Consider the following 20,572-nt stretch of genomic DNA (forward strand, 5'->3'; position numbering starts at 1 on the left):
ATGGTGATCCACTCCTTTGTGTCAGCATCCTGGAGGCATACACAGGTGGACCTCTGTGGGTTTGAGGCCAGCCTGTCTTCATAGCAAGCTGCAGGCCAATCAGGGAGACCCTGTCTTAAAACAAAACAAAACAAGTGGACATTACCTACGCAATAACACCCAAGGTTGTTTCCTGGGCTCCTTATACATAAGCACACAGGGTTCCACCCACCCCCCCTACACACATAGCTGCCCCCCCCCAAAACACATACAACACATACATATTCATAAATACAGAACTATTTATGAAAATGCATTATGTATTTATCATTTTGCCCAAATTTTATCTCCAGCGTAAGTTTTACTTTATGGAGGTAAAGAAAGTGCCCTTTCAGCCCAACCACCAGTATACAAACAAGCTAGTTAAACCCTCATCTAATGAAGAGACAGGGTTTTTTTGTTTTTTTTTTTAAGGCAATTGATCAGATCCTAAGTAAATGGCCGTGAGCTTGGAAGTGCTACCTGTGGAGTTTCAAAGTGTCAATCATATCTGCAGGCATCATGGAAGGAATTGATGTCAGCCAATGTTATCATCTCAAATGTATTTGCAGAGGTCAGAAGAGCTGTCTGTTGTCCTCAGAGCCGAGAAGCAGCGACATCAAAGGAGCATGTCACAGGCTGCTTGAGTTAGTGGATTTAAGGTAGTTTGGGAGTTTTAGCCACTGAGTATGATCTCCTGACCCCTCGGATTTACAACTTTCCACTCTCTGGGCTGCAGAGAACCCCTCCTTTTCTGAGTTAATCATTTCTTTGCCATTATCTGCCAAGAGTTCTTATCTCTCTTGCTGTCACTTTATAACAGGGTCCTCTTATCAACCTGCACAGGGTCATGTGACCAGTCAAAGCCTATTGAAAGCTTCCTTTCTTCTGATTAGAACCCATCATGAAACTGGAGACATGGTTTACAGCGGGTCACTAATGCTGGAAAAAGTACAGAGTCCAGGGGAATACGGGCTTGCACCTTTCTGAATTCTGGATTTTTTTTTCCCCCTTTTTCTTAACTTTCACTAAGGGAATGAGGGTTACTGTAGTCTGAGGTTTTCCTCCCAGGATGACAAAATATGACAAGCTGCAATCTTTCTCCTGCTCAGTGATTTCTGCTGTAAGCCAAAGGACTGCCAATAATTTCGCTAAGAATGTCTGCTAGTTTGGATACTGGGGATTTTCAAGATTTTCTTAAGCACGGACTGACAGCTCTTGGTAAGTAGGAAGCCTCTCTCTATCATCTGCCTGTTTCTGCTACTCCTAATGGATTGTGCTGTAACACACTTCTTTTCCTGTGGCAATTACTAAAAGCACACAATAAGCCCACACCTATATCACACATTCATCTTTCTTGAAGTTCAAAAAAACAAATGAGTATTTCAACACATGAATATCATTTATTGTGTCCAGTGTTTGGGGATGTCATTGTACTAGGTCAACTCTGCCAGAAAATACAGGGTTTATTTTGTTCATCTGTTTTTGTTTTACTGGACAGGGTTACTCTGTATAGCGCTGGCTATCCTGAAACTCCCATTGGACCAGGCTGGCCTTGAACTCAAAGAGATCCTTCTGCCTCTGCCTCCCAAGTGCTGGGATTAAAGGCATGCGCCCGCCACCACTGCCCAGCAGAAAATACAGTTCTTAATCATCTACTTCAGTATTAACAATTTCTGATCATTTTGAATCAACCCCACTAAGTGAAATTTTGAACAGTCTGAAACAAGCAAATTGCATTGATTGACCATCAACCAAATGGCCTAACAGGAAGCTTTCCAGTATTATGACATTTTAAGGTACTGGACAGTGAGATATCTCATTCACTGTGAAACTATATAGAGAAAAAAAATTCCCCCTAGCAAATCCGTCATTCAAGAAAAACAAAGCCAGACTATCATTAAAGGATTCCAGGTGGGGATGCACGTGAATGTGACTTCCTTTTATCACAGAAATAAGCCCATATCCTCCCCACAAGTGGAATCTGGAGTTTGGGTACTTTCTAGACCAGTACTCTATCACTGAGCTACACACCTAATTAAGTGAAGCATCTTGGGTTTTATTGTTAGGAGGATGACTGATGTTTTGTTTTGGTTTGGTTTGTTTTGTTGTTGTTGTTGTTTTTGGACAGACAGGGTTATGTTAAGTAGCCTTGGCTGTTGTCCAGGAACCTGCCCTGTGGTGATTCTCCTGTCTCCGTCCACAGTGCCGGAACACACACACACACACACACACACACACACACACACACACACACACACACTTATACCAATGTAGAGTCCCAAAGTTGGTAATTTTGCCGCAAAGATTACGTTCAATTAATCCTAAACTAAAGACAAGGGAAGCAATCTTTAGTGGACATGACTGCTGGAGAACGCGCCTCCTTTGCTTCCTCTAGACCCTGGGTCAGCCATTCTCGGAGGTCCTTGCTCCATCAGTGGTAGCCAGCCCAGGCTAGGTTGAGACAGGATCACTGGGGTTCCGGTTTAATTCACCTACGGCAGTGATTGCTTTTTTTTTTTTTTTTTTTATGGTCCAGCTACGCCCCGAAGTATCTATTGAGGAAATGTTCACCAAGAAACGTTCTGTACTTAACGAAAAAGAAAACACTGGCAAGTGAGTGCCAGAGAGAGCATGTGGCTCTTCAGAGGGCAGGGAAGCTGGCCGCCAGAGCTTTGCAAGCTTTGAGGCCACCGCAAGCTGTGCACGGGCGCGCAGCGCGGGAACGCCGCGGGTGTGCCGACTCGCGGGCCAGACGGCGCGCGCCCGAGGCTCGCACCCGCTTAAGGCTACCGGGGCTTTGACCGCACAGGGCTGCTGCCCAGGACAGCGAAGGCGGGCTGTGGGACCACACACGTGGTGCCCCCGTGGGGTCCCTAGCCCATAGGGCTGATTAAAGATGGCAAGTCGAACAGGAGCTGTTTTCACCCACCGCACCAGCAGTAACGTCTCAAAGGCTGTGCTGGGACTGTGGCGCGGTGGAAGCAGAACCAGTGGTCAGACCTCCGAGGGGCTGCTGGGTCTTAGCCCCCCAGAACAGAACCGGAGAAGCCGCGTCCGCCCTGGACCAGCTTACACCCAAACCGCAGGCTTGCTTGGGCCCTTCAGGTCGCCAGATACAACAAACATGACAAATGTCATTTAGTTTTCCCAAAGGAAGTGGGAGGCGTGGGGGGGGGGAAGGAGGGAGGGAGGAGAGAGAGAGAGGTGGGGGTCAGGGAGAGTCTTTCTCTGCACCGTCGTCCTTACAGCCATCTAGGCATACTTCCGGTATTACAGCCCCCTGGGTGGTTTGGAGGGTGTTCCCGTGGGCCACATCTCAGCAGCTACAGGCACCCAGATTCGCATCTAATTACCAAGGATCACTCTAGGAGTCCTAGCAGGATGGAGCCGTCTGAAGGGCGGTGAGGCGTCTTCAGACCAGGAACTTGAAGAGGCTGAGCCCATTCCTGAAGGAGCAGTGACCCTCTTTCATGAATCTTTTTCACTGCCCAGGGCAGGCCCTACTGAGATGAACGCCCACCCCACCCTCAGGCAGCTACAGAGTCGGGTGCCTGGGTAGAGTTCTGAGATGGCAAGCTGCAGGCAGAGACTCGTTGGGGATTCCAACCCCAACCTCAATTTAGTTGTTGTAAGCCTTGGAGGCTTGAAACACAAGCCCAGGAAGAAAAAAAAAAAAAAAAAAAAAAAAAAAAAAAAACTCATGGAGAAACCAGCTGAGGATTGGTCATGCTTTATTCCTTTATTTGACCCTTTACCTGGCCCACGGGCTGAGGTTATCTTGAATTCAGTCTTGAACTTGAGCTGAGCTAGAGACAGCCACAGGAACTGACACCTTTGCTTCATACCTGTCACCCCCACCCCACAGGGACCTATTTCTCTGTCTGACACTCCACTGATCTTCACCCTGTTGAAAGGGAAACTTCTCTGAGATTCATTTGGCCTCAAGGGAATTCAGGAGCTGGGAGGCATGGTCTTTTTCTTGCATGGTGTGTGTGTGTGTGTGTGTGTGTGTGTGTGTGTGTGTGTGTGTGTGGTGTGTGTGGTGGGGGGTGAGTACGAGCAACATTAGCTTCAGAGACTGTGCCCAGGAAATCCAGATAATCTGAAATTCAGCAGACAAATTGATCAATGTTACGTCTTTTTTAGAATTCTTTTGGTTATGTTTTGATTGATAAGCAAAGATATCTAAGTTTTAAACTACAAATAACTTTAGCTGTCTGGTAAGCAATTTTGTCTGGGGATAATGTTATGATCAATAAGGATGGTGTCAAGCCCTACAAGATGGACAATTTAGCTGGTACTGCTCCCTCAGAGGATCTATTTTTAGTTGTCCTAGAAGGTGACTCCCTTTTTATTCCAACTCCTTATGGAAAGACAAGCTTGGGTGAAGTTAGGGGAAAGAGACTGTTATACATCAACAGCATGCTGCTCTCCATTCATTTGTAAAGTTTACTTTGTAAAGCCCATTTTCTAATTAAATTATAGACTCAGAAAGTTTGCTTGCTTAACAAAAGCTCATTGAATGTCAGCAGAGTGGATTGTAAATAGAACCCCAGCAATGTGTCTCAAATCCGCTCCCTCTGCTATTCAGGGTCTATGACTTGAAGTTGGCCAGACTTTTCCAAAAGACACCTGTAAATGGCTCTTTATATTCCTTTCAATTCTCAAATGGAAATCAGATTTGGATCCCTGTAGAATTCAAAGGGGGTGAAATGAGGAAGAAATTGGCAATAACCTCTAGTGGGGGGGGGGGGGGTGGTGGTAAAGGTGATGTAAGGGAGAGAAGGAACTATTGGTGGTCTTGGCCTAGGGTTACTGCATGGCTCGCTGTGGGCAGAAATGCTAGATTCCTTGCTCAGGATCTGAACAGTGTCTTTTTCCTGACAGCTCAAGATCATCCCCTCAGAGGACCTCCGTAGGGTCACATAGAACCACCCACTGCTAGCTAGTTCTTCTTCTTTTCTTTTCAAGACAGGGGTTTTCTGTGTAATAGCCTAGGCTGTCCCCAGTGGAACTCAGGCTGTGGACCAGGCTGGCCTCGAACTCACAGAGATCTGCCTGCCTCTGCCTCCCAAGTGCTGGGATCGAAGTCGGGTGCCACCACACCCAGCTATACTCACTGCTACCTCTTAAAACCTTCCAGGTTCTAGGCAAGAAACTTTGGAAAAGACATTACTGATTTGTCTCAAGTCTTGTCCACTCTTTCTACCTCTATTTCTCTGGGTTTTGAGACAGGTTCTCAGTTTGTAGTGAATGCTAGCCTCAAGCTCCAGGCAACTCTTGTTCTTTGGCCTCCTAAATTCGGGACTACTGGCTAGCCACACCTGGCCCCTACACCCCTAGTCTTTCTTTTGTGATTCTGAGGATTGCACATTGTTAGGAAGGTGATGTATCAACAAAGCTGCACTCCCAGGTCCATCCCATCATCTTCTGGTCACACACACACACAAATCATCTCCTAGGTAGAGGCATATTGACACCCTTTGAATTGTGCAGGCTTTAAAATTTTTTTATTTATATGAGTGCTTTGCCTGTGTGTGCCTGGTGCCAAAAGAGGGCCTCTGATGCCCTGGGGCTAGAGTTAAAAATGGCTGTGAGCTGCCTTGTGGGTGCTGGGAATCAAACCTGGGTGTGCTGGGAAAGCAGCTAGTGTTCTTTTTTTTTTTTTTTTTTTTTTTGGAGACAGGGTTTCTCTGTGTAGCTTTGTGCCTTTCCTGGAGCTCACTCTGCAGCCCAGGCTGGCCTCGAACTGAGACAGAGATCCGCCTGTCTCTGCCTCCTGAGTGCAGGGATTAAAGGCGTGCACCATCACCGCCCAGCAAAGCTAGTGTTCTTAAGTACTGGGCCATCTCTCTACCAACCCCCTCACCCTCACCCCAAGCCCCCTCAACAGGGAAGCCTCGGTAAACATTTCACCTCTAAAACTATCCCTTCTTCTTTGGGTGCCCCGTGCTCAAGGGTGACCACACAACGTGTAAGCCATAAGCCTTGGTTCTTCACTCTGCCTTTTTATAAATTGCGCTTCTATGTATCTCCTATATGTCAATCAACCGCTGTTGTATCTGGAGTCAGGTGGTCTCAAGGTGGGGTCTCATTTGAGAAAGGACTTGTCATTTAGCAGGAGGACTCCACCTACCAAGTTCCTTCTTGGCTCAAGAACCTCCCACTGAAGTCGGACACAGCTGAATGGCAGCTTAGCCATCATACCCTAAAAGACAAATTCTATATCCAGGTTGAGGAAGGGAGGGTTTATGAGGAAAGAGATGTCAGGTGTTGCCTAGTTTACCTCTTGGCCGGCAGGCTCGCGGACTGTCCTTGTCTTGTCCATGCCAAGTGTTGTTTGGTCTGGTCCTCCTAGCCCAGATCATTTTCCCAACCCAAAGCTTTGGAGACCAGATCTCCTTTGAAGATCCGGGGCTCCCAAGGAGGGGTGCACTTGACCCTCCGGTTGAAGGAAGTTCCCAGTGACGTCATTTTAAATATAAAGAGCCTTAAATTCCCAAAACAGAGGTCAAAAATCTCCAAAAGCCCCTCCTTTCTTTCAGGGCGGGGATGGGAGGGTGTCAAGGGTGGAGGCTGGGAGTGGGGATTATTCTAAAATTTGTTTGGGTTTGCATTTTCCACGCCGTAAAGCCTCGGGAGGGGGTATTTATTAGGACACTCCCGTAAGGGATTGTGAATCAGAGGATTTGCACAAAGTCGGGGTATGTGTGTGTGTGTGTGGTGGGGAGGTTTGGGCGGGGGGGGGAGGGAGCGGGGGAGAGAAATGTCCACCCCCGCAGCGGGCCTGTGTGCTTATTGGACACACGCAACAGAAAGGGAGTTTGAAAAGTGTTTTTTAAAGGAGGAAAAGGCGACTCACTTCGAGTTTGTGTTTTGGTTTGCAAAGCTTCGACAGACGGTAAGGTGCTCCACAGCCTTCAGCTGTGCTGAACCGCAGCAGCTCAGTTCTTTTTAAAACAAAGCGCTCTGGGTAAGGGCGTCGGGTTTGGGAGCTCAGTCCCCAGAGCCCTCAGGCAAAATGCAGTATTTGCTCAACTGACTTTTGCAGCTTCGGGTGGGCTTTTCAAGAGGGAGGAGGAGTGGGAAAAATAAGGAAGCTCGAGCTTCAGGAGCTGATAAGTTCGTTTCTCTTTTTCCTTGGACTGTCGCGGCCAGGTGGAGAAGACTTTAAAAACACATACATACAAAAAAACCCCTAGGATTCTTCCCGGGCCTGAGAAGTAGATGATACCTAGATACATAGGACAAGAAAGGTAACTTTGCTCGTTTCTTTTTAAAACACCAAAAAAAAAAAAAAAAATGAGAAAGTGGGAACAGAGAAGGAAGCGTTAGACTTTTGTTTACCAGGATAAAGTTTTGCAAGTTTGTTGCTAAGTTGGGCGGGTCGCTCCAAGATTCATCTTCCCAGGTGCGCGGGAAAGCGGTGTCTGCTGCTCTGATTGTAAGGCTCAGGAAATTTGAATTGGTCCTGAAAATGTTGACTTGTTATTTTTTTTTTTTCAGCGGGAGTGGGTTAGGCGCGCCGGGCGGACGGGCACTTAGGTCAGGTCAAGGGCAGGCTGTTCTCCGTGCGCGCTCCACCGAGCGGCGCGCGACCTCGGGAAGGGAGAGGACCGGAGGAGAACCCGGCAGTTGCATCCTCGTGGGTGGGGAGTGCGAGACCTCCTCAGCTCCAGCCAGCTGGGTGAACGGGGCGCGCACGGCCCCGGAACGCCGAGGCTGGATAAAATATGCCAGGCCTGCGCTTCTCGGGCTCATCAAGGCTGCGGGAGCCTCCCCGAGCTATCATCCTTTGTAATTGCAACCGTCAATCAACACTTGAAGACAAAGTCAAAGCCGGGAAGGGCGAGCCCGGGAGACTACCCTTGCTGGAAAGGAGGAGGAGCGGGGGAGGGGTGAGGAAGGAGAAGTTTGCTAGAAGTTGACCCGGGAGTGCCAGACTAATTCGGAACGCTCATGGTAGTAGCTACGGGGAACTTGTCTTTAAGTCTCCAAAGGAAGAAAGGCCGAGTTGAATTCCTGCATGAGCTTCCAAAAAGAGGCTGAGTGGCTTTTGATAAAAGATAGCTCCCGCGGAGGCTGGGATGTGCGTCCTAGGTCATGCTGGATGCATTCTGGGGACCGTGATGACCGTTTTTGGCATCGGCATTTAGATCACATAGGTCTTGATGTATCACCCTTCATCCCAACTACTCCTCTTCCCCAGCCATTCATCCCCCTCACCCACCCCCGCCCGCCCCTCTCTGGCTTTTTGAGACAGAGTTTCTCTGTGTAGCTTTAGAGCCAATCCTGGAACTCACTCTGTAGACCAGGCTCGAACTCAGATCCGCCTCCCGAGTGACGGGATTAAAGGTGAGCGTCACCACTGCCCGACTCGCCCATGAGTCTCATAAGCATTCTGAGGCCATAAGAATGTAGAACTATCCCAGGTAGTGGAAGGTAGACCGCCTGAGCTCCGCCTCCTCGTACAGCTCTAGGGTAGAGAGAACATTCTTGGCGACACCTCAACGCGGCCAAGGTCACGGAACACGCTGGTCCCCTGCTTCAGTGGGGTCTCTACCCAACGGAATTGGAGCGTGAAGGACCCAGAGTGTGTGCTGGCTGGTGTAGAGGGCATTGGGAGGGTGCACTCGGAATGAGCAGGGAAGCCCGATTCCCTCACCCCTCCTTCAGCGTGAGACTCGGCCACTCCCCCAAACTTGAGGAGCAACTCCAGGGAAAAAACGTGAGTGTGCCCTTGAATTTCCAACAAAACCCAGCTCCTGTAGATTTCTCACCCCGAACACCCCCTCCCCGGAGGTGTTTTAAGACCCTGGAAATCTGAAATAAGGCTGATCCTAGCTAACTCCTTATACCCTGGAGGTGGTGGACGTCGGAGTTCCCTTTGTTAGTAGGAAAAGTGTCCTGTGTGAGTGCACGTGTTTGTGACAAGGTCTCACCATGTAGTTCTGGCTGACCTGTACTAATGATAGGAGACCATAGACCAGGCTGGGCTCTGAACTCACAGAGATCCTCCTGCCTCTGCCTCTCTAGCGCTGGGATTAAAGGTGTGGAGCTACTTACTACACCTGGCAAGAAGGCAATTTCTCTGCCACCCTTTGGAACCTCTTCAGCTGGCTGCTAGACAGAGGCTCAGCCGAGACTAGATTCTCCAACCTAAGGGGAAGCCAGAGAGCGGCACTGCTGAACTGTCAGAGGCCGATTCTATTCAACGTTGTCTTGCACACCTACTCCCCATCTTGACCACCTCCCTCATTTGTGAGGCTTTTTCTTGGACCGGCCGGCTACCTGTGGGAAGATATGAAAGTCCCATTTGACCTTTACAAACCCATCACTCTCTGTTCAGAAGGAGTGTTGGGAGGACAAATGGAGCCGGATAGGGAAACCACTAACTGGGCAGAAGAAGCTGGTGCCACAAGCATAACCACAAAGTTCACCTCGTGGGTCAGCCTCTGGTTCTGGTTCTGGCTAGGTTTTTCTTCCCCCACAATAAGATCACAAGGGCCTGCCAGAGTTTAGTTTCCTTCACCTCTGGGAGCCTCCTCTTGTACCACCAAGGTGCAGACCAAGAAGCTGGAGTCCAGCATCCTTTCTTGGCTGGTGGGTAGGAAGATCAAGAACAAAGGCCATTATGAACTCTTAGAATTGCAGCGAATGGAGGCTGTTTTTAAAGCTTGGAAATAAAACTGATTTCCGAAGTTTGCCTGAACTCCAAAGTAAAGCAGGCTGTGAGTAATGACTTGAGCATGGAGATTTGCTCCCTTTCTGAACTATGTAAGAATATGTGCTTGTAATTCAAAGTGATGTCTTAAATAACGGGCAATACTGAAAATGTATTGACATTGTGACTTGATACTAACAGGAAAACTTGAGCTTAATGATCACTAATATAGGCAAATTCAGCCCACTCCCCCATAGGAGCTAATTGGCAGGCCCCCTCAATTGTTATGGCTAGAAGGGACTTGCTTAGGCCACATTGGTTTTCTAAGACCCCGAAAGATGCTACGGAAACTGAAAATTAAATAATTTGGATTCTGAATATGTATGTATATGTTTTAAAGCAAAAAGATCAGTTTGGAGAGTGAGCGTATTTGAATTGCTAGCTATCGGTGGATAGCCCACTTCATAGAGAAGTGTAAGCAATGATTGGAATAATTTTATATTCATTAAATACTAGACTGGGCAGTTTATGTGATCTCTATGCCATTTAAATAGAAATCCAGATCTTTTGAGATTCAAATTCACCCCCTTGTGGGTGGACTCTGATAATTACCCAGTTGCACAGCAGACCCTGGGTATGGAGCTTTTTGCATGCATGTAGGAGGCTGGGGAGAATGTTTTTCATCTTGTTGGGATGAGATCTGAAAACTTTGAAGATGTGGCTGGACTGGTGGCCTAAGAGCTTGCATAACAGATGGTTCTTTAAAACTTCTTTGTAAAATGCTGAGCCTCGGGGCGTCGTGTGGATCCGCCCCACCAAAGGGACTCTAAAGCAGGGGCTGATCTCTCCATCCTGCGTGGAAACACAGCTCTCACTGCAACCAGGAAGTCTGTAACCAAGATAATCTTGGACTCAAGTGAAGTGTTTTTCGTAAGCGGGGAGCTGGGCCAGAGAGCAGTGTGGGGGACCAGGAGTGTCTGTCATTTACTTAAATTCCATGCAAGTGAGAGAAATCTCAGTGACTTCAGTTGTCCCTACAGTGAGCCTCAGCCCTTGGGTTCTTCGGGGCCCAGCCACCCATGGTGTGCCTCTCAGATTTCTGCATGCAGGGACCTTAACAGCGGGATCGGCCACCCTCCATTTATGAATTGAACATCCCTTTCTTCTTCTAGGTGTTTTAAGTGGGCACATCACTCCTCTTGGGTCTCCTCTTCCCCACACTCAACGCAAGGACCACCTGCACTTGAACACCCTAGCCCTTCTCCTTGCCTTCCCTCAGCCCTTTGAAAAGGCCTCTCAGCCTTCAGATCCTTGGCCGCTCAGCTCAGACACAGGTCGCTTCTCAATAGCTGAGAAACCCGGAGTTGCATTTACATCCCCCACCCACTTCTCCCGCCCCAGGCCAGGGTGGAGTGGGAGTAGATTAAGGCGGGGTGAAGAGGTTGGGGCAGGCACCCAGGCCAGCGCTTCCTTATTGGCTAGCGGCTAGTGTCCAACCTGAGTCCGGAACCTGCGTCCCCATTCACTGTCTTCACCTCTCACCCGCCCCCCCCCCAACCCCCACCCCCGCATTCCCCTTACCTCCCTTCTCCAGCTGGTCTTCCCCTTTCCTCCCGGCACCGTCACCCTCGGGGCCAGGAAGGGTTGCTCTCACCGGAGAGTAGTGGGAGGTTGGAACTTCTGAAGTCCACACTTGTGATAGCACGAGAGAGGGAGCTGAAGGAGATAGGGGGGAAGGGGCGGAGAAGAGAGGAGAGGACAGTTAGAGGAGGGAAGAGAAGTGAGGCGAGAGAAAGAGAGAGAGAGACCCCTGCCGATCCTGAGCCAGAGGGCGGGTGCAGGGAGGGGAAGGAGTCCTGGAGCCGTTCAGCCGCTGCAGTAGTAGCAGCTGGCGGCCGCCTCTGCTGCCCTCCGGAGCGCGGCGCGCACAGATCGCTGTCCCGGGCAGCAGCGCCCCGGCGGTCGCTGCCTCCGCCTCTGCGGAGCGGAACCCCAGCGGCAGGACGCGGTCTTCTTAGTGTGGCTTGGTAGCGGGCATCTCCCGCGCGCGGCTCAGGGACAGCTCTGAAGCTGCGGGACCGGACAGGGCTCCGAAGTCCTGCCCGGCAGCTCTGGCGAGTGGGTGGGTGAGCGGGCACGCTGGTCACCCCTTCTCTTTTTCCGCCGGAGTTGAATCTGTGCTGCCCGTGTCCAGGTGCTGGGCTTCCGGACCGACACCGACTCCCCATTCCCGCCCGCAGCCGCCTTGTCATGCTGCCCAAAGTGGAGACGGAAGCCCCAGGACTGGCCCGATCGCATGGGGAACAGGGGCAGATGCCGGAAAACATGCAAGGTAAGGGATTGCGATGCGGCGCTCCAGCTCCTGGCTTTTCCAGCCTCGGGCTAACCCTGCGGGCTTCAGCCTCTGCGGCATGGACACCAGAGCAGCCTGGCTGGCTGGCAATTCTCAGCCTGCTACAAGCTGCGGGGCAGTGCACGGGCCTCGGCCTCCTTAGGAGCGAGCATAAAAGTTAATGGCACTTGAACTAGGCGGACGGTGCTTTCTCATCAATGTCTAATTGGCCACTTCTAATTAAGGAGAGAGACTTCGAGCTCAGAGCCCACTGGAGCTGCGGCAGCTTAAGGCTAAGGGTACCATGGAATAATCTTCCTGAGGAATGGTCATCTCGGCCCTAGGTTGTTCGAACTGTCGCGCAATTTAGTGCTCCCGTGTAGAGGGAAGAGACTACTAGGAAAGCCAAGTATATACAGGAGAAGATCACAGGAAGGCAGTTGGTGTTAGAATCATATGAGGACCCCAAAAGCCTAGCCCGACCCAGCAGTCGGCTAGGATTTGGGCAACTCCAAAACCGCTGACATAACTTAAAAAGCACCTCAACTCCATTCCGGGTCAGGATAGTGCCGAATGCGGGGTTGGGGTGCTCAGGGTTAACTCACTGCCCTGGCTGTCCCCGAGCTGTGGTTCTAGATCTCCCGTTGGTGTCCCTGCTTTTGATTGATACCAGGAAAAGATCACATCTCTCTTGCTGCATTTTCTTCACTCCAAACTCTTTAGAACTTTATACTTCGCTGCGGGCCAGGGTAGGAACAATGCTAGGAAAAGGTTCTTCCATCTTCGCCCCTACCAGAGTTCAGGATGTTCGGGTCAGCGGGCTTGTGATCCCCAAAGCTTCCTGCCGCCCTTTTGAGCGAACTTGAAACGGTCCGAGAGGCGTTGAGAGCCGTGCTCGGGGGCTACTGCACTCTGCAGGGCCGGGTAGGCTGCGTGCCCCCGCGCTCGCACTCTGGCTGGGAAATCTAAGGTTGCCTTGCGGCACAGAAAAAAGGGGTGGCAGGCACGTGGGTGGGCCAGTTATCCTGGGTGATCCTGGGGTCTCTCCAAGCCCTTGAGTAGGGCTGTAGAAGTTCTTTGGCAGAAGTCCTCAGACTAAGTTTTTGTGTCGGCTGCTAAGAGAGCCTCGCTGCCCCAAAGAGGTGCACCTGGGATTTCTGAGAAGTGCCCCAGGCCTGTTTCCTGCGCTCTGGCCTCCAGCCCTGCTAAGTTTCCTCCCGGCAGGAGGACCCAGTTTTTGCTACTTCCTGCCCCGAAGCAGACTTTTGGGGTAGCCGGTCGCAGACGCGGGAAAAGCAGCCCAATGGAGTGAAATACAGGGTGTACGGAAGACTGGAGAGAGATGATGCCTTGGTAGCTTGTTTTATTTTTTAAGTTGAGAGGGCCCTTCGTGCCTCCAGCCGCTAAGCCAAGGCATTAGCTATCCTTTGTGCGGGGAGGCTAGCAGATCTGGTCTTAGGTTGCTCGGCCCTGGGTTCGAAAGCAGCGCGGGAAAAGCCTGGTGCGGCTTCAGCGGAGGTTTGCAGCCTGAGCTGAGCACACCGCCGCGGGTAGGTTCACTCGCCCGGTAGGGTAGCTCACCCATACTTTGACAGTGCCGGAACCCAAAGAAAGAATCCGTTACTGGATTCTCAGGCAGCGTGGGGCATCCAACTTCAGCGGATTTCTCAGAGGACCTAGCTTCACAAGACCCGATTGTCCCCTCTCCTTTTTTCAGGCTCCCGGGCATTTCTTTGCCAGGGTGGATTTCGTTCAACTCTTAATTCAGGTGCCTCGGGGTGGTCCCTGTGGGTAACAAACAAAAACAAAATGACTCCCTGTACTCCCAGATGCACCTCTTCCCCACTCGGACTCTGGATTTCGCAGAAGAAGGGCCTCGGTCTTTTCCATGTGGCGTCTCCCAGATGGGCACAGAGGGTATAAGTGGTTGTCAACCCAATACTCTTAAATGTGAAGTTAGAGTTTATTTTGTTGGGAGACAGAGGAGAACATCTAGTAAAGTACAGGTCCCCCTCAGTTCATAATTGTACCTGGAAATGTGAAGTCATGAGTTTTCAGAGCCTCATAAACAAACATCCTCAACCCACAGCTTTCCCCAAACCCTCAGCTCCTGGTTTCCTAGAGTGGCGCTGCCTCTCATCAAGAGTTGGAATTCAGGATGGGCACCGCTGGAGAGAGGTGCACTCAGCATCCCTTACTTCTAAGTTCTTGAGTCTAGGAACCGCCTTTGTTGGTGCCCCTTCCGGAGAGATCTTTGCAAACTGTTGCTTACTCCCGGGCCAGATGAAGCTACAGTCTCTGCGTCTCTGCATCGGGGAAGAGATACTCCATCAAGACTCAGGGGGAAAAAAAAAACTAACTTTATTTTAAAAGAATAAGGATATTACCTGGTGATAAAGAGGCATAGTGATTTGGCTATGGGGTAGGAGTTATTTCTCCATTTCCTTTTTAGTAAACAAATCTGAGGAAACCTCTGCCAGGCTGTGGGTACCCTCCCCCGCTCCGCCCCTTGCAATGCCACTGATTAACTTAAAGCAAACTCTCTTTGGAGTTTGTGCGCCTTTGGGTAGAGGAGAGTTGAGCAAGGGGCCCCAGAGCCGGGTGCACAGAGGGTTTAAAGAGGGTGTGGGGAGCACGGGCGGTGGCTGGCTGGTTGTACAGACCTGCCCCCTTGCCTGGAGGTCGGGCCACCCCTGCTCTGCTTGCCAGCCACTTGGGAGTAAGGGTGGGGGCTTGACCGAAGTGAGTTTACAGTCTCATCTGATAGTTCCTTGGGGTCTGCTGGCCACTGACTTTCACGTGCACAGTGAGGACTAAGGCGTTTGCCGGTTAGTCCTTAGCCATAGTACTCCCCACCGTGAGCCAGGATGCCATGCTCTGATTTCTGTTCAACCGGGCAGTCTCCGGAGGTGTTTATACTTTGCAATGCTTATGGGAAGCTTGTGAAGTCCATTACAAAGCTCTAGAGTTCTGCTCAACCCTGTGTGTGTGTCTCTTCCCCGTCTGTTTCGGTCCCCCTTCCGGGTGTCCTCTCCTCTTCCTTGTTTTTATTTTCACAGGACATTTTCAAACGTGAGGAGATGAAAGTGGCCAGAACAGAACTACAGTCAATACGGAACTGAATGTTTTGATTAATCTAACAGACTTGAACCCAGTCTGGGAGCCACAGGCTGTTGTTAAAGGGGGGGTGGGGGGTGGGGGGTGGCTTCTGAGAAGCAGGTTGCTGAAGGAAGCTTCATTGCTCTCCAAGTAGCGTGTGTAAATTAGTATTGCTAGCCTCACAAAGTGTGGTGGACTCACAGTGAACCACTTCAATAGTGTGCCAGTCACTTTAACAGCCTGATCTTGCTCCGTTAGGCAAAGGTGATATTTTGGAACGTTAGAAATTTAAAAGAAATTTTAGGTTATTACTTTATATGGTTCATGTTTCTATTCTGACCTGTTGGCTTTTGTTGAGCAGTGGTCAGTTTAAAATGTTAACTAAAAAAGTTGGAATTATTTTTAAATTTAAAAATATGAAGTACATGTTCACTGATGCCCAAAGATGTTTTCCTTTCATTACGTAAAACAAGTTCTCTTCGATACCAGTTGGGTAATCATTATTTTGTATCTTACCTGGTGATATTTGGCCACCAACCACCAAAATGCCTTTTATTCAGCTTCAAAACCTATATTGGAAATTAATAGGGCACGTGTGCACATTTCTCTTTTTGTTTCAGTGTCTCAATTTAAAATGGTGAATTACTCCTATGATGAAGATCTCGAAGAGCTATGTCCTGTGTGTGGCGATAAAGTATCCGGGTACCATTATGGTCTCCTTACCTGTGAAAGCTGCAAGGTTTGCTCTCTCAGTGCTACCTAAAAGATAGAATGTTCAGACCAAAAAAACAAACCATTGAATTACCCTTCAAAGCTAAACTTAAGCTGCTTTCTTTCTTTTTTTCCACTAAAAAATGAGAGGGGAAGTGTCATAGGGAGACTAGTACTTAAAATATGTCTGATGTAGTTCAAAAGGCAAAGATACCTATGCTCTTTAGAAAACTCAGCCAGTCCCATGGCTTGAAAACAGTTTATTGTTGGTGCAGTGATGTATCTGTAGGAGCGCTTCATTTCTAACAGTCCTAAATATTGATTTTGCTTGACTTCTATATATTTAAAGCATCATTCTGGAAAGGAAACATGACAAAGTATATCCCAAGAACATTTTACCTTGAGGGTCATCTGGGTTGCATGTTGGAACATTTTCTTTAATCTAGAATACATGAAGATCTGAATCCCCAGCTGCATGATTTCATCCTGATAGATTCCAAAAATAATTTAAACATTTTTTTTTCTTTTGGAATTTATATCAAGGTACCAAGAAACCAGATTGTAGTTTCCAATTGAACAATTTTCTTAAGTGTATCATGTGACTTATTTAAATGCAGGGAATTTGAGTATGGTCAATATCCTATATTACTAATCTTGTCAAGACCTTAAGGGTTTGTGTCAGTTTTTTTTTTTATAGTCCCCATAAATTCGACATATTCTTTATAAGTAGAAAACTCGGTGCATTTATTTAAACCATTGCCAGGAGGTTCCATTTTCCACAGCAAAATAAGATTGTTTCTGTTTGCGGTCCCTCAGATAAGGGTGCCATCTTAGCAGAGGTGACTATGAAAGCCACACACTTGATTTCCCACCAGGCCCCTTGAGTGGAAGGCAGGCATAAGCTTTGTGGGTTGTGCACGTGTCCCTGCGTGTGCGCGTGTATCTTTCCTGTTAGCTGAAGTTTTAAAACACAGTTCCCACCCTTGAATGGGTTCCAGTGGCATTAGGAGCATTTCCCCATTTTGCTCTTGAAGTTCTTTTCCTTTTAACTGTCGAGTGTTGACATTTGTGAAAGATCTGACGTATTTTGCTGTTCACTTCTAACACGGGCATTTTACAATGGGTTGTGACTGAAATTGCATGAGACTACCCAAAAACAATGTAGGGCTCTATGGCATACCTCTGTTTGGAACATTAATGTTAATAGGAAACCAGATTTAAAAAAAAAAATCATTGGTCAATATAGAGTGTATTTTTTTTTTCTGACTCTCGGAACGAAATGGTATGAAATTGATGTAATTCTTCAGGAATATAACTCCGAGGCCAGAAAAATCTTCTCTGAGGCCTGGCAGTGCTGAGGAGGGCTGGTCTGAGTGAAATGTGACTAAACCACAGGACCACATAAGGAAGGGCTCAGTGGCACGATGAAAGCATTTACTGTGTGATTTCCTCAGAGTGAAACAATAGAGGAAACAGGTTAGACCGTAACATGCCTCACTGTTTTCTCTGTCTTGTAGGGTTTTTTCAAGCGAACAGTCCAAAACAATAAAAGGTACACGTGTATAGAAAACCAGAACTGCCAAATTGACAAAACACAGAGAAAACGTTGTCCTTACTGTCGGTTCCAAAAATGTCTAAGTGTTGGAATGAAGCTAGAAGGTAAGGCTGCCAGTGAAGTCTCCTGGGACATGGACTTTAAAACACCGCATGTAGCATGGGGACGATCTTTTTCTAGCCTTTTAACACTGTTCACGATGATGGACAATACTTTCATGTTTTGTCTGTAGAATAACCTGTCATTTAAACACGGTACCATCTACTGGGGGAAATAAGGGGATATGAAAATTGTCCTGCTCTCCTTTTTAGTTTGGAATATGATACATTTGATATGGAAAAGGTCAGCAAGACTGTAGCGACTCTGTTGAGAACAAATACAATTAATCTGTAAAGAATGTGAAAAATAAAATAACCCTTAATTTTTTAAATCAAGACACGCTAGTAATTTTTTTTTTTTTTAAGAAAATTGGTGTGCTTGCCATAGTTGTTGTTATTCAGTTCACGGTTCTTGAGAAAAGTTAGTTTTTCATTGTGAAAAGGAATCTCTTACACAGACTTTCAGTTTTTAAAAGCATCAAAGTAGACATCTTTTTTTTTTTTTTTTAAAGAAAAAGGTAATGACTGAATCTATAAAATTCAACAACCAGAAAGCAAAGCACATGCAAAGCAATGGACTCAAATCAGTAGCACTGGGTTGATGAGCCTGGGAGAATGGTCCTTAAAAGTCCCACCGAACTGTTGAAAGAGAGCTGCGGCATTCCGCTTGGCAGCCGGTGGAGTTAATATGTGACTGCTGTAAATAATTTGTACTTCATGACTGTTATGGCGCGCTGCTATTTTCCAGCCTTTGACCTGCTGGCCCTTCCACAGATTAAACAGACTCCAAGTAACGCACCATGGCGGGGGACCCAGCACTGTGCTAGAATGTACTCCATTTGGTCAAGGAGACACAAGCTGCTTTCATTTGGAGGTTTTCTGTTATGTAGAACTCATTCGTGGGTAGATGTGCCGAAAAAAATTTAATGAGTTGTGTTTGGGGGGTAAGTCTGCCGAATTGCTAACAAATTGGTTCAACTAGAAGCAGTCACCTTGGTTAGCATAGGGACTACTTTTAGGAGGAGACTGAGAAAAGGAAATAATTGGTGCTTATTAGATCTATCATCCGTCCCTTTAGTTGCCAAATAGTGGCAGATGCTAACGACAAGGCAAGAGCAGACGATGAAATGCTGAAACTTAAGTGATGTGACTCCACACAATGTCACTTGATTCTTAATGAAAGAAAAGAGATTGTGTGTTTTTAACCTCAGTATTTCACTATGCTAATTGTGTGTGAGGTGCCCCTCACCGTACTCATACTTCAACAATAGTCAATAGAACAACAGAATATTTGATAAGTTTATCTAAGTGGAAAACTGTTATGATCCAGTATAGAATTATGGATACTTAGAATTCACAATAAATTTTTTTTTTCTTTTTTTATAGATTTATTTTTTATTATTATGTATACAGAAGAGGGCGCCAGATCTCATTACAGATGGTTGTGAGCCACCATGTGGTTGCTGGGAATTGAACTCAGGACCTCTGGAAGAGCAGTCGGTGCTCTTAACCTCTGAGCCATCTCTCCAGCCCCGTTCACAATAAATTTTTAATGGGAATACTAATCCTAAGATTAAAAAGCTCAACAACTTGACCTCCAGCAATCTCAACATGTCCCAAGCTGTCAGAGGTTGCTGGGTTCTGTCTAATTACCACAGTTGGTAGACTTGGAGAGCTCTGCTAACTAATGGATGAGGCATGGCTCCAACTCCTCACCGCTATGGCACAGCAGTCTTTGGACTTTGTGTTAATTATATCCAATCCCACTTCAATTCAAAGCATGGCTGGTGGTTTTCTCATGTGCACTCAAGTCCCGGGGAATGGGGTTTTCCAAGAAGAGCCAGTGCCTAAATAACCTTTGTAACAAAAGTATCCAAAACTCATACAGAATGAGGAAGATGTTGGGAGAAAAAGTACTTAATCCAGAAATGAGGAAGGAAGAAAAGAAAAATTGCAGACAGACAGACAGACAGACACATGCGTGCGACGCGCACGCACGCACGCGCGCACACACACACACACACACACACACACACATGTACACACGTAGCAGGTAGACAATTTTGATTTCTTTGAGAAATCGTGACATAGCTGGAGTCCTGGAAACTGACCCGCCCAGAAAGGAACCCTTCCCCCCACGAATATGAAATATCATTTGTGAAACTTTTTAGTCTACAAAGGGCTAATACTTTCTTGGGTACTCCAAATATGTTTTTGATAACAAAACCCACTTGAAGGAAAGAGTTCATAAGGAAGACATTTCTTTTGCATGGAATATCTGTGGGCTCTCATGATGAAGACACACACACACACACACACACACACACACACACACACTTCACTTCCTCCTGTGACTATCAATAGTTTGGAATGCCTAGAGATCTTGCAGCATGCTACTAACGAACTCCCCTCTTGTATACCCTTCCTTTCTCTATCAACAGCCGTAAGAGCGGACCGCATGCGTGGAGGCAGAAATAAGTTTGGGCCGATGTACAAAAGAGACAGGGCCCTAAAGCAGCAGAAGAAAGCCCTCATTCGAGCCAATGGACTTAAGCTGGAAGCCATGACTCAGGTGATGCAGGTGATGCCCTCCGACCTGACCATCTCCTCTGCCATTCAGAACATCCATTCTGCCTCCAAAGGCCTACCTCTGAACCACGCTGCCTTGCCTCCCACAGACTATGACAGGAGTCCCTTTGTCACCTCCCCCATTAGCATGACAATGCCACCTCATGGCAGCCTGCAAGGTTACCAACCCTATGGTCACTTTCCTAGCCGGGCCATCAAGTCTGAGTACCCAGATCCCTACACCAGCTCGCCTGAGTCAATGATGGGCTACTCCTACATGGATGGTTACCAGATAAGCTCCCCAGCCAGCATCCCGCACCTGATACTGGAACTTTTGAAGTGTGAGCCAGATGAGACTCAAATTCAAGTGAAAATCTCAGCTTACTTACAGCAAGAGCAGGCGAGCCGAGGCAAGCATGACAAGCTGAACACATTTGGGCTCATGTGCAAAATGGCGGACCAGACCCTCTTCTCCATTGTTGAGTGGGCCAGGAGTAGCGTCTTCTTCAGAGACCTGAAGGTAC

The 20,572-nt window shown here is 47.9% G+C and overlaps 1 protein-coding gene across 1 annotated transcript in view; it reads left to right on the plus strand.

The window, feature by feature from the left end:
- Positions 1-1,175: 1,175 nt before the first annotated feature.
- Nr5a2 (nuclear receptor subfamily 5 group A member 2) overlaps positions 1,176-20,572 on the plus strand; it is a 132,527-nt gene continuing 113,130 nt past the window's right edge. Inside the window, exons 1-6 of the mRNA XM_059280192.1 lie at positions 1,176-1,239; positions 10,858-11,019; positions 11,880-12,017; positions 15,737-15,855; positions 17,345-17,486; positions 19,922-20,568. Of these exons, the coding sequence (XP_059136175.1) occupies positions 1,176-1,239; positions 10,858-11,019; positions 11,880-12,017; positions 15,737-15,855; positions 17,345-17,486; positions 19,922-20,568 (1,272 nt within the window). The remainder of the gene's footprint in view (positions 1,240-10,857; positions 11,020-11,879; positions 12,018-15,736; positions 15,856-17,344; positions 17,487-19,921; positions 20,569-20,572) is intronic.

The sequence above is a fragment of the Peromyscus eremicus genome, chromosome 15 (genome assembly GCF_949786415.1).
Source record: "Peromyscus eremicus chromosome 15, PerEre_H2_v1, whole genome shotgun sequence".
Taxonomy (NCBI): Eukaryota; Metazoa; Chordata; class Mammalia; order Rodentia; family Cricetidae; genus Peromyscus; species Peromyscus eremicus.